Here is a 12,266-nt window from a genome sequence, read left to right on the forward strand (position 1 = left end):
CTGTACTGCCTGATATGAGTGGTTTTTATCCCTCATGGGCCTTCAAAACAACATGATCTGATTGGACAAAGTCCGATAAAGACCTGCGGCGTTACAGGGTATCTCGATCTCCAACGGCGTCGTCGGCTGATTAGTCTGATTAGTCAATTGCTCCTGAACGAAATGGTTTCTTTTCTTTCGCCCGCTCATCACGGTTCGATGCACTGCTCGAGCACCATTCATTATGAGCGGTGAAAGCGATACTTCTGCAGGCTTTCTGCGCGATGTCTGGCAAGCCGTTGCCAAACATCCTCGGGCCGTCATTGCCACAGCAGTCCTCGGGCTAGTGGTTCTCTTCGTAGCTGACACGTTGCGTACTTGGTACCGACTATCACATGTTCCCGGCCCGTTTTGGGCGGGGTTCTCCAAAGCTTGGATGGTGAGACAATCCTTCAAGGGGATTCAACCTTATGCGATTCAACAAGCCAATGAGAAATATGGTATGAACTGAATTTTGTCTTAGAAAGAAGTAGCTGACTTTACTTTCAGGATCTCTCGTGCGCATTGGACCAAATGAGCTGGCTACGGATGATCCCAAGCTTCTCAAGCGCATGATGTCAAGCCGCTCTGCTTACACGAGAGGACCTTGTAAGCTCTTATCATCTCCAGTTCATGGCAGATCTAATGATGAACTGACTGTTGAGGACAGGGTACAATGCTCTCCGTTTCGAGCCCGGAAAGGATAACCTCTTCTCAATGAGAGATGACGACGCCCATGCAAAGCTACGCAACAAGATGGCCGCTGGTGTAAGTCCTCTGATAGATCTACTACCGTGAAATGGAGCTGAACACTAGACCTAGTACTCTGGCAAAGAAAACGAGTCTCTCGAGCGTACTATTGATGAACATATCGCCAAACTCATCAAACTCCTGGAAGCAAAGTATCTCTCGACAAATCAAGACTACCGCCCAGTAGACTTTGCGCAAAAGATCCAGTTCTTCACTCTGGATGTCATCAGCGATCTTGCATTTGGTCAAGGATTTGGGTATATCGAGCAAGACGATGATGTCTTTGACTTCATCAAGATCACAAAGTCTTACTTCCCTATCACGTTGGTCATGGCGAACATCCCGTCGCTCGTGTCGCTGCTACACTCGAAGCTCTTTAGTGGCGCGTTGCCCAAGGAGAGCGATAAACTTGGGTTTGGTGCCTTCATTGGGTGAGCCTTGTCTGTGTCAAGAGTCTGTAGGAAGCTGACAATTGTAGCGTCGCGAACAAGAAAGTCGCGGAACGGTTTGCGCCAGGTGCCGAGTCTCGTCCAGACATGCTCGGTTCTTTCATTCGTCACGGCCTGACTCAAGAAGAAGCTTCCAGAGAATCCCTTCTCAACGTCGTCGCTGGAAGTGATACCTCTGCGACTACCATCCGCCTCATAATGCTCAGCCTTCTAAGCAATCCCATCATGTATCTCAAACTGCAGAAAGAAATCGACGACGCCGTCAAGGCTGGAAGTATCTCATCACCCATCACTGATGCTGAAGCCAGAAAACTTCCCTATCTCCAGGCCGTTATTCAAGAAGGTCTTCGCATAAAAGCTCCCGCAGCTGGGCCACTATTCAAGCAGGTTCCTCCCCAAGGCGATGAGATAGATGGAAAGTTCATCCCCGGAGGTACACAGATCGGACAATCGCCATTTGCTGTTTATCATTCCAAGGAGATCTTTGGTCAAGATGCAAGTCTCTTTTCGCCTGAGCGATGGATCAATGCGGATCCCACGCAATATGAAGCTATGGCTGAGGTTGTCAGTCTTGTGTTCTCGACCGGAAAGTATCAGTGTCTTGGTAAGCCTGTCGCATTTATTGAGCTGAATAAGATCTTTGTTGAGGTGAGTTTCCACTGCATGATGTTGATAAGGCTTGAAATTAATTATGCTTGACAGCTGTTGCGACGATTTGACTTTTGTATGACTCGTCCTGAAAGACCTCTTCATATCATGAACGCTGTAAGCTGCCTGTTCCAATTTGACATAGTGATTACTGACTGGTGAGGCAGGGAATCTGGCTAATTGAAGATTTCCCTGTTCGCATTACACGACGGGGGGCTTAAGGAGACCAATCTACGTAAAGATAACATGGTCCTAATTGATAATAGGGTAGCATTGGAGTTGATCATTAATCTGTTCATCACGCTCAAAACTGTTAACCATATTATACCGCATGCAAAGTCAATATACCTAGTTTAAGATTATTTGAAGAGTATGATAGTGAATTCGTTTACCCTGATGTGCTTTTTCTGCCATTATTCTTTGCTTGAAAGGAACCATATGTCTAAATTATGAGCTACGTGTGCTATTTGCATTGGAGATTTGCGGCTGAGAGTTTAATCAGCGGAGGGAACTTAAAAAGAAACCATGATTGGCTCGAGGTCCTTGGCTTCCTAGATCTACCTAAGGATCTAAGCTTGTACCTGGACTATTGAGCCAGCCCAGCTGAGGCTAATTGTCAATAGCGTCAAGCCTCACTGAGCCAGCTGTTGCTGGGGGAAATGAGCCCCTTGGCAAAATGTGAATAAAAACATTGAATTCCGCCTTTCGCAATTGCATCGTTCCTCTTGATCTCTAGTCTCCTTTTCAATCCAACCGCTGTCGCTCTTTACTGTTACAAAAATGCGCTTCAACATCCTTTTTGCCGTCGGTCTTGCAACAGATTTTGCATTGGCCAGCGTTTGCAAACCACGATCCTCTGCCAGTTCTAGTGAGTCCCCTTCTTGGAATATTTTGTGAATCATTGCTAATTGAGAACAGGCGCTGTGTCTATCGAGAGTGTGACTTCGACCATTTTTGCCACTGCTCCAACAACGACTGTCGAAGTTGAATCAACGACTGCTACCTCTGCCAATCCGTCGACTACTCCCACGTCTGCTGTTGATGATGAGACTACAACCGAGGCTACAGAGACGGCCACTTCCACTGAAACATCCGAGACTGTCGGCTTATCGACTACTGTAGTTGAGACAACAGACGCTACAGAGGCTATCTCAACAGGGACCGCCACTACTGATACTGCAGCCACGGATGCTTCTACCACTGATGAGGCTACAACCACTGCCGCGACTACATCTCCTGAGACAACCACAGCCGATGCTACTACCACAACCGCAGACACCTTCGTCCCCATCCCAACATTCAACGTCCTTGCTATCGGCGCGCAAGTCGACGGCCAAAAAGTCAGCGGCGAGGTAGAAACAGGCTACGAGATAGGATGGAACCTCCAAGGCGCACCGCAGATCCTCGCATTCTCCATCGATCCCGACACAAACCAAGTCATTGAAATCGGCGGATACTATCTGTGTGTCCGATACACCGACAAAGAAATCCACCCTCTTACGCTCTGTGATCCCGGCACCGAGAACAACTTCATAGGCGGACTTTCTTATGTTACATGTGAGCAGACTCGCGATCACAGGCTGGAGTGTTCAGCTCCTGCTGGCCAGTGTATAGACGACCCTCTTACTAGTTTTCCGATATGTTCGGCCGTTCCTGGGACGTTGACTGCATTCTATACGCATCCTGGTATGACGACGGGCACTGGTCTTACTATGGGACGGGAGGGCAATAGCCCTACTACCGATACGCAGTCTGTCGACCTTGGGATTGAACCTGCTTCTGATGATACATAGTAAACAAGGGCTGGAACAGCATTTCTTCTCTAACCTCCCTGTGGGCGATCTAATCTCTCAGCCACTCAACTGTACATAACATGTCTGACATTTCTTCTTATTTTTCGCGCACTCTTAAATTACTACGTACATTATGTTTGATCATCTAGCAATTGAGTTAATATTATGGTTATCCTTGCTCTAAATCCTTAGCTCAAGAACTTTTACACGGCTCTTCTTAGTGTAGCGCTATTGAATTTTAAAGGTCGCCGAGGCGTTTGCTAGTTCCTGATCTATTGCAATAGCCACGCCTCGAACGTCGATAGCTCCAGACCCTCAGCTCACCACTGTAGGAGAGAGAAATGAGCTGCTGCAGTAGCCCATGGATCAGCGCACTCAAAGCCATTTCAACTTACGTTTCTTCTCTTTTATGATATTATTCTTTATCCAACTTCCACCACTCATTCATCGCGACATGCGTTTTGATCTTTTTCTCGTCTGTCGCCTTTGTGGCAGACGCTGCTATGGCGAGTGTTTGTAAGCCTCGACCGAGGGATACGAGTATGTCACTGCCAATAGAGGGTCGGCAGGGTCAGAGATCTCATCTAACTATTAGGTGTAGCATCGGCGGACTCTCACACGACAGTGATGTCTACTGAGACTCATATCGTCGATACTACCACCTCAACTACGGTCGAAGTTTCTACCATCACAGCCACGTCTACAATTAATAGTCGCACGACAGAGGGTACGCCCGAAGTCAATGCATCCACTTTCAGGAATGCCATCTTCCCAGACTACAGCAACTACCGCCGGTGCCAGCGAGATCAGCACCACGGCCGACGCAACGACAGCTGAATCGACTGCAATCTCAGACCCTACTTCGAGCATATCAGCACCCGAACCCTTCGAGACATTCGACGTTCTTGCTGTCGGCGGCGGTTCCATTAATGGACAATACATGAAGGGCGTGGCAAATGAGGGCTCAATGATGGGATGGAACCCCACAGACAGCAGAATAGGCATGATGCCTCCATTTATCATTGAGCCCGGCACAAACTATGTCAAAGCGCCGCGCAATAATCTTTACTTATGCATTGGATACGGAGACGGTAACGAGCCCAACTTCGTCACGACATGCGACATTTCTACCAGTGGTGACCCGTACACTGGGTTCCTCACGTGCGAGCAGACCACTGATCGAAAGCTCAAGTGTTCTGTGCCAGGGGTTGAGTGCGTCTTCGACCCCGATACCGTCTGCACTCCGACTGGTGGAGAGTTGGATAAGTTTTACACTTATGCTGGGAGGTCAGATGGCCTCTGGCTTGCTATTGATTCGGGCGACAAGGCTTCTGATAGCAACTTTCAGCCTATCGAGCTTGGCATTACGCCAAATGAATCCAAGTAGACGCTCTAAGTCTTGGGGAGAATAAGCTAGTATAGATGGGGGATTCCATTACTGTATATTGGGTTAGCCTAACGCAGTTGGTGACTCTGTGCTGGTATGAGCTCCGGAAAACAATTGATAACTTTTGTGGCTTCTATCTGCTTAGAACGGGCTTGTGAGCAGCCAGCTCACTCCCAAAATCGCTCCCTTTCACCGAATCGGCAATAATACAACGCTCGTCGCTGTCCCGACTTGCCTCTGTTTGCGGTCCTCCAACAGAAATAATTTGTTCAGATCGAGATGCGTCGCTCTTCCAAATACCTGGTCGAGGGCTTCGAGCAGCTATATCTGACAAGTTGTAGCCTTTTGCAGGACCACCTGGCCCTGTGTAGTACAAGGAGCTCTTTTTGGTAGATCCGAAAATGCGGGGGAAGATCTTGCCCAGAGGCTGTCGTAGCACTGGTAGACATGCGGCGATGATTCCCAGGTTAGCTTCGATAAGAGTCCATACGCCGCGATCAATAAAGTTCCAGGTCATGTCTTTCTTATTCTTCAGAGAGTTTGATACGGATGTTACTCGGAGGATCGATGTAATGGTGACACTGCGACATTGATTAGTTCTTGTCTAGAGACGTTGGAGGTTATACGTACAATCCACCTAGAAGAAAGATGCAGCAGAGGAGGAGTTTCTCCCGTCTACTGGTCTGAAGCCTCATGATGGGCATAATCGGAAGAGCCAAGACCATAACGTCGGTCAAGATGTTGAGGACAGCGTAGGCAACCCAAAACTTATTTGAGTCGATACATTTGGCATCCACTGACTTGTCCCATGCGCCCTTGATGGGGACGCATTGCCAAATTGTCGCTGCAATACCACCAATACTGTATCCCACTACAACTCCCAGCACGACGAAAGACCAAACACGAAACGATTTTGTGACAAATAGTCGGAGATAAAGTAGGATCGCAGCGACTTTGTTGAGGCAGACGGTTGCTTTGTATGGCGTCTGAGCGATAAAGAACATCTTCAACGCCATTCGAAGATCGGGCTTTTCGAGATCGGCTTTGTGCATTCCGTAGCCGTGGTGTATGGCAAGTTGTATGTACGTCGAAAGAAGGATAGAGGATATCTTGGACAATTAGCTACAGTGCCATTCGGATGGTCAACCGACTTACCAGAGAAACAATAATGGCAACATCGTCTGATCCAAGTTTGTGTATCGAGTACCGTGCAATACATCTCGCAACGACAAACAGACCTGATGAAATGATCATTACTAACGATGTGACGTATAACTTCCAGCCATGATTGTCGACGCCATCGGCGGGAAATCCCATACCTCTGTCAATCATTTTGGTGGCTGCATCCTACACGGGCGGGCTAGAGTGGCACCTCGAGAGGGGCCATGGAGGACCCCCAGAATATAAAGTCGGCCCCAACAGCGCGGCACAGCCAATGGTGCAATAGGTCTATGTCACTCGGCACATCATGGTATGGTGGACACCGTTACTAATACAAGCAGTGCCGGGCAATCGTATGTTGATTCCAAAGTCACGAGGACTTAGCTTCGGAGGCAGCGGAAGTGTCACCGCATTGTCGGGTGAATAGAGTGCGTAGATATCGAATGACGACAGGGCCAGCGAAGTATGCGTAGCGACCAACCTGTCTTGGTAGTGAGGGAATATAATCAATCTCCGAAGGAGAAAGGATGAACGGTCCTTTTGCCTGCGATCCGGGATGAACCAACCTGTTGGTGGTGTCATTTCATGCAGGGGTGAGGCGCGGCGAACTATTCCCCGGAGGTGAGGTATTTCAGACTGTTCACGAATCATTGGGGTATCGAAAACATAGAAATGAGAGTGTATACTGCGATTGTCATGCTCTGACGATCGATTAGAAGGGGAAACGATTCTAGTGAGCAACTTGTAGCTTGATTCTCCCTCCATTGTTCGCGGGCCGTGCCCCTGTCAAACCGTTGATCCGGAAAGGTCGGCCGCTAAGTCTATCTCAACCTGGTCACATCCTTTGTGGATTCCTATTCAGGGTACTTCCCCGATGCGCGTCCAAATGCTTAAATAAAGTTCCCAAATCTCCCCATCCCAACGTGAGACAGTGACTTTTGCCTTTCTGTCACCCCTGCGCTACTGCACCTCCATTATGCACGCGGCTTTTGCATTCGCTCTCTGGGCAGGTCTGGCTGCTGCGACTCCGAAATGCAACCCATCCAAGTACATCACTGTCGAGACGGCGAATGGACCGGTTACTGGGCATGTCGCGGATAATTCGCCGTGTGTTGTTGAGTATCTGGGCATTCCGTATGCGAAACCGCCGGTGGATAAGTTGAGGTTTGCGGCTCCTCAGCGAATTACGTCTTACTCGAAGAAGCCTTTCCAGGCGAAGAACTTTGGGTATGATTGTCCGTTGACGGCGAGTAAGAAGGTGGATTATCCTGATATGACACCTCAAGCCCAGCGCATCATTTCGTACTTCGCCAGCGCGGCCGGAACTCCTCAGAGTGAGGATTGTTTGACGCTGAATATTTGGTCCAAAGCAACGCCCAACTCTGCCAGAGCAAATAAGCCTGTCTTGGTCTTCTTCTATGGTGGACGTAAGTTTCTCGTGTGTTCTATATCAAGACCGAGACTGACTTGGCGATATAGGCTTTGCTATCGGCAACACCGACAGTCCATTCTACAATGGCAAATACTTCGCTGACGCAGAGGACATCGTCGTCATCACCGTCAACTACCGTATCAACATCTTTGGCTTCCCTGGTGCACCTGGCGAGACTCAGAACCTAGGTCTGCGCGACCAACGAGCTGCTGTCGAGTGGGTTCGCGACAACATCTGGAGATTCGGCGGCAACCCTTCCAAGATCACCATCGCTGGTCAATCTTCTGGCGGCGTAGCTGTTGACTACTGGACATATGCATACAAGAAAGACCCGATCGTCAATGGAATTATCGCACCATCAGGCAACGCTTTCAGTTTCCCTGTCAACTCCGCTGCTGTCCAAGAGAAGAACTGGGCTTCGGTCGTGGCAGCTGTAGGATGCAACACTACCAGTGAGGTGATGGCTTGCATGCGCAAGGTTGACTGGGAGGATATCAAACAAGCTGCTGCTGGTATCAGGCCTGCTGCCAGTTCCAGCGTCCTCCGATCCATCCCTCCATTCTACCCCAAGCCAGATAACGAGATTGTCTTCTCCGACTACGTTAGCCGAACTAAGAGCGGAAACTTTGTTAAAGTGCCCATCCTCTTTGGCAACAACAATAACGAAGACGGATACTACCGTATTCCCGCCTACGGAAATGGCGTTGTTCCTACGGACGCCCAAGTCAAATCTTTCCTTCTCGAATCCTTCACCTGTCCCGTGTCATACCAGGCCAAGGCGCGTCGCGATCACAATACACCGTCATGGGCGTACCGATATCTGGCAGACTGGGATAATACAAGACTGTTCCCTACAAGTGGCGCGTATCATGGTGTTGACCTGCACATGATCTTCGGTGCATCCGGCGATGTCAGTGGCATTGCGCCATCAGCCGACCAGAAGAAGCTCACCAAGATCATGCAACATGCTTGGTTCTCTTTTAGCGACGATCCTTGGTCGGGTTTGAGTAAGCTTGGCTGGCCTAGATTTGATCCCGTGCGCAAGACCTTGATTGAGCTGGGTAAGGGCACGAAGCCTCGTGTCGACTTTGTGAAGCCTTCTGTCTATGATGCTGCTTGCTCAACAGTCACGATGGGCGCGCTTTCGACTTCTACGTAGAATAGAACATTTTTGTCTTAATTTTTGGTAACTCAAAGAGCTTATAGTCTTATCCCAACAACAACGTTTTACAATCTGTCGCTCTCTTGTTCGGAGTCGAGTCTCTAGATGTTTCTTTCGCGCTATGTCTTCACGCCAACAGACACCTTCAACTTGTATCTACTATAGCTTGTCTACTACTGCGAAGACATTGCATTACATCAAAATGGCATCAATAAGGCATGAAATTGTGGGATTGTGAGATTATGCGTGTAAGTAGATGGGTACCTCATCGCTGATCTTCATTTGTTATCCTAAGACGCTGGGTAGGCAGGCATCCTTCTGTCCTTGACCCTTAGATGATGGCGCAAAGACATGCCGCATTCAATGAAAGAGGCAACATCACAGACCGGGACCATCAGGTTTTATTCAACAGAACAAGTGAAAAACAGTAGACACAACAGCAGATATCGGGCCTAGGCCTTGGAAAGAGCGATAGCAGGTAAACGACTTCGCCACATGTCTCAGTTTGATGTCCGTGGAAAAACGGAGTCTAGGACTATCAAATAGCTTCGTCACATTCCTTACATCACGTCGTAGCATATCAAACATTTTAAGCTTAATTTACACTTTTTATGGTAGAACATGCATGAGATATCTCTAGTGGAGCAGTCTAGACGAGTCTAGAGCTTGACGTGGGGGGTGTCGGGACTTGATGCTCTGATGAAGCATCGTCCTGTGATTCGGTCTCCCCACCACCATCTTTTAGATTTCAGCCAGCCACGGGCGGGATATGAAGTGCGTCTATCCGGATTAGGGAGTCATGTATCACTCACGCTCAGACGCAAGCCTCTTCATGCAAGTTTATACAACTGTCACATATGATTGTCTCAATTGACCACCACTTGAGAGCAAGAAACCTACCGACGTGAGATAAGCATGCCACAATTATCCAATCTCAGATCTTCTAAAAGCTTGCTTAAATGTTTTTGTCACTTAGGATAAAGGTCTTAGCTTGGCTCCCTATGCCACCATCTTTGCCAGCAGGAGCTAGAGCAATGCTGCGCTCAGACAGTCGACATAGCAATGCATCAATTATGTGATGCTAGTAGGGCTGAAGAGGTTGTCGGCTGATCGATTCTTGCGTTCAGCCGCACCTTGAGACATGGCCCTCTCCGAATCATAAACCTGTTGCGATAGAGACGTGGTGCCAGAATGAAATGCTCGATAGACCAACTGAAGTATACTAAGCTCAACCAAACCTTTTTGGCACTGCGATTACAGGCCCTGAGCTTTTCTGTCTACCCTTACTGGCACATATGACTTGTCTCACTTGAGAGGGGCTCATCCGTTTTCTGAAAAAGAGGCGCCGGTATCGCCGCATCTGCCTCTCAAAATCACTATAAGACCCTCTCTCGTCCTGTTCCTGATCACATCACTCTCAACAGCCATACTTCTCATACTTCCTTATACAGTCTCTTATCCTCAACCCTTTCACCATGTCTGGCCCTACCATAAACGGCAATACGTTCTCCGTCTCGTCCCTCCCAGATGGCCCTGAGCAGTCCGGTGAGGGCGAGATGAGAGTCAATCGTCTCCCCGAGAACACTAATTACATCGTTCTCGAGACCCAAGACCCTCTTAAGAGGCCCGAGAAAAGAACCCTCCAAGATCTCCACGTCGAGTTGCATGAGTACCTCGGCGGCAACACCTGGCTCTGCCGTTATGAGCCCACGGACATCAAGTCCCTGCGCGACCTTGCTTTCGTCAAGGACGCGAAGCCTCTGCAGCCAGAGCTCAAGCTCCAGCCGGCTCTTAAGGATGATACGGCTGAAAGTCGTACTGTTGATATCATCCTTCAGAATCGTGCGGACGACTCTGCTGAGGATATCTCCCAGCGTATCCAAGATTCTCTTGGCATCTCACCTGAAGATATCACTATCAGAGATGGTGCTTCTGTCATTCGTCTGACAGGTAACAATGACAAGCTGCAAGAGATCGCCAAGATTGATAGTGTTGGGTCCATCCAAGAGGTACATAAGCTCACCTTCTTCAACAATGTCGCGCGTGAGATCCTTCATGCTGATGTCACTGGACCCAACACCACTATCTTCAAAGGAGCCGGTCAGACAGTCACCGTCGCTGACACTGGCTTCGATACTGGAGATAGGAACAGCACCCACGAAGCCTTTACCGGTCGTGTTAAGAAGCTCATACCCGTTGGCAGATCCACCATGACTAATGACCTGGATGGGCATGGCACGCATGTTTGCGGGTCTATCCTCGGAGACGGGCACTCTGAGAAAATGGGAGGTCCGATACAAGGGACTGCGCCAGAGGCGACCCTTATTGTCCAATCTCTCTTGGACAATCGCGGTGGTCTTTTCGGTAGATCTGGAAAGACTCTCACCGATTTACTGAATGAAGCCATCGAACACCAGTCTTTCATTCATACCAATTCCTGGGGTCCCGTCTGGACGCGCCAACTTGAGTACAATAACGCAAGCACGGGCCTGGACACTTTTGTCTCCAATCATCCACAGATGACAGTTTGCTTCGCTGCTGGTAACGACGGAGATGAGCCCACCCGTCTTGGCCACATTGGTGCACAAGCAGCGGCCAAGAACTGCATAGCTGTTGGATCATGCGATAATCAGCGCAAGGCCAAGGACAAAACGTTCGAAGCCTTCGACGCCGATGGAGTTGTCGAGGGCAATCCCAATAACATCTCCCATTTCAGTAGTCGTGGGCCAACACTAGAGAGACGTATCAAACCTGATGTCGTAGCTCCAGGTGCCATGATTCTGTCGGCAATGTCGAGAGATGCAAAGCCGGATGACAGATTCGGTCGTTCAAGTGACCCTGCGTGGATGTTTCTTTCGGGCACTAGCATGGCTACTCCGCTTGTCGCAGGCTGTGTTGCCGTTCTCCGCGAGACACTGCAAAAGGACGGTGTAGCCTCTCCAAGTGCCGCTTTGCTCAAAGCTTTGCTTGTCAACGGCGCTGTTAACACGGGCAAGAAAGCTGAAGCCCAGGGCTTCGGCCGCGTTGACCTCGCCAACTCCATCATCCTCAAGGGCATAACTACCAACAAGGGCTACCTTGAGGGGGAGCTTGTCGATAATGATGACGAAGATGAGTTTATTAAAACACTCACCCTTGGAGACCTTCTCATGCCTGATGGGCCAGACTCGGAAACTGTTACATTAAAGGTCACTATGGTGTACTCCGATCTTCCTGGTGCTGCTCTGCAGAACAACATCAATCTTCAGGTTGCTGTTGGTGATGCGCCGAGTAGATTCGGAAACTTAGGTGATAGACCTGATGACGTGAACAACGTGGAGCAGGTTATTTGGAGTGGTATACCTGCTGAGAGGGACACTAAGATCACGCTTAGTGTCACTGAGCCGAGGACTCTGCTTGGGCATAAGCAAGCTTTTGCTCTGGTTTGGAGTGTGATTTGATGAGAGCTTGCTAGAAACTTGAGGAT

The 12,266-nt window shown here is 49.1% G+C and overlaps 6 protein-coding genes across 6 annotated transcripts; 5 read left to right on the forward strand and 1 right to left on the reverse strand.

The window, feature by feature from the left end:
- Nucleotides 1-42: 42 nt before the first annotated feature.
- FVEG_13355 (hypothetical protein) lies at nt 43-2,277 on the forward strand. The gene is made up of 7 exons (XM_018902725.1): nt 43-479; nt 529-627; nt 689-786; nt 841-1,199; nt 1,247-1,865; nt 1,920-1,982; nt 2,033-2,277. The coding sequence occupies exons 1-7, from the start codon at nt 224-226 to the stop codon at nt 2,084-2,086; spliced, it is 1,548 nt and encodes a 515-aa protein (XP_018761534.1). The 5' UTR covers nt 43-223; the 3' UTR covers nt 2,087-2,277.
- A 368-nt stretch (nt 2,278-2,645) lies between these two features.
- On the forward strand, nt 2,646-3,658 carry FVEG_13356 (hypothetical protein; the record flags this gene model as incomplete). The annotated part of the gene is made up of 2 exons (XM_018902726.1): nt 2,646-2,733; nt 2,784-3,658. 2 exons carry the CDS (start codon nt 2,646-2,648, stop codon nt 3,656-3,658), a joined length of 963 nt encoding a protein of 320 aa, XP_018761535.1.
- Nucleotides 3,659-4,418: 760 nt separating this feature from the next.
- Nucleotides 4,419-5,045, forward strand: FVEG_13357 (hypothetical protein; the record flags this gene model as incomplete). The annotated part of the gene is made up of 1 exon (XM_018902727.1): nt 4,419-5,045. One exon carries the CDS (start codon nt 4,419-4,421, stop codon nt 5,043-5,045), a length of 627 nt encoding a protein of 208 aa, XP_018761536.1.
- A 14-nt stretch (nt 5,046-5,059) lies between these two features.
- FVEG_13358 (hypothetical protein) lies at nt 5,060-6,698 on the reverse strand. Its single transcript, XM_018902728.1, has 3 exons — nt 6,201-6,698; nt 5,676-6,154; nt 5,060-5,626 (listed from the first exon to the last, which is right to left on the reverse strand). The coding sequence occupies exons 1-3, from the start codon at nt 6,375-6,377 to the stop codon at nt 5,179-5,181; spliced, it is 1,104 nt and encodes a 367-aa protein (XP_018761537.1). The 5' UTR covers nt 6,378-6,698; the 3' UTR covers nt 5,060-5,178.
- Nucleotides 6,699-7,094: 396 nt separating this feature from the next.
- Nucleotides 7,095-9,419, forward strand: FVEG_13359 (hypothetical protein). Its single transcript, XM_018902729.1, has 2 exons — nt 7,095-7,633; nt 7,686-9,419. Exons 1-2 carry the CDS (start codon nt 7,183-7,185, stop codon nt 8,795-8,797), a joined length of 1,563 nt encoding a protein of 520 aa, XP_018761538.1. The 5' UTR covers nt 7,095-7,182; the 3' UTR covers nt 8,798-9,419.
- An 856-nt stretch (nt 9,420-10,275) lies between these two features.
- On the forward strand, nt 10,276-12,240 carry FVEG_13360 (hypothetical protein; the record flags this gene model as incomplete). Its single annotated transcript, XM_018902730.1, has 1 exon — nt 10,276-12,240. One exon carries the CDS (start codon nt 10,276-10,278, stop codon nt 12,238-12,240), a length of 1,965 nt encoding a protein of 654 aa, XP_018761539.1.
- Between the last annotated feature and the right edge of the window lie 26 nt (nt 12,241-12,266).

The sequence above is a fragment of the Fusarium verticillioides genome, chromosome 8 (genome assembly GCF_000149555.1).
Source record: "Fusarium verticillioides 7600 chromosome 8, whole genome shotgun sequence".
NCBI lineage: Eukaryota > Fungi > Ascomycota > Sordariomycetes > Hypocreales > Nectriaceae > Fusarium > Fusarium verticillioides.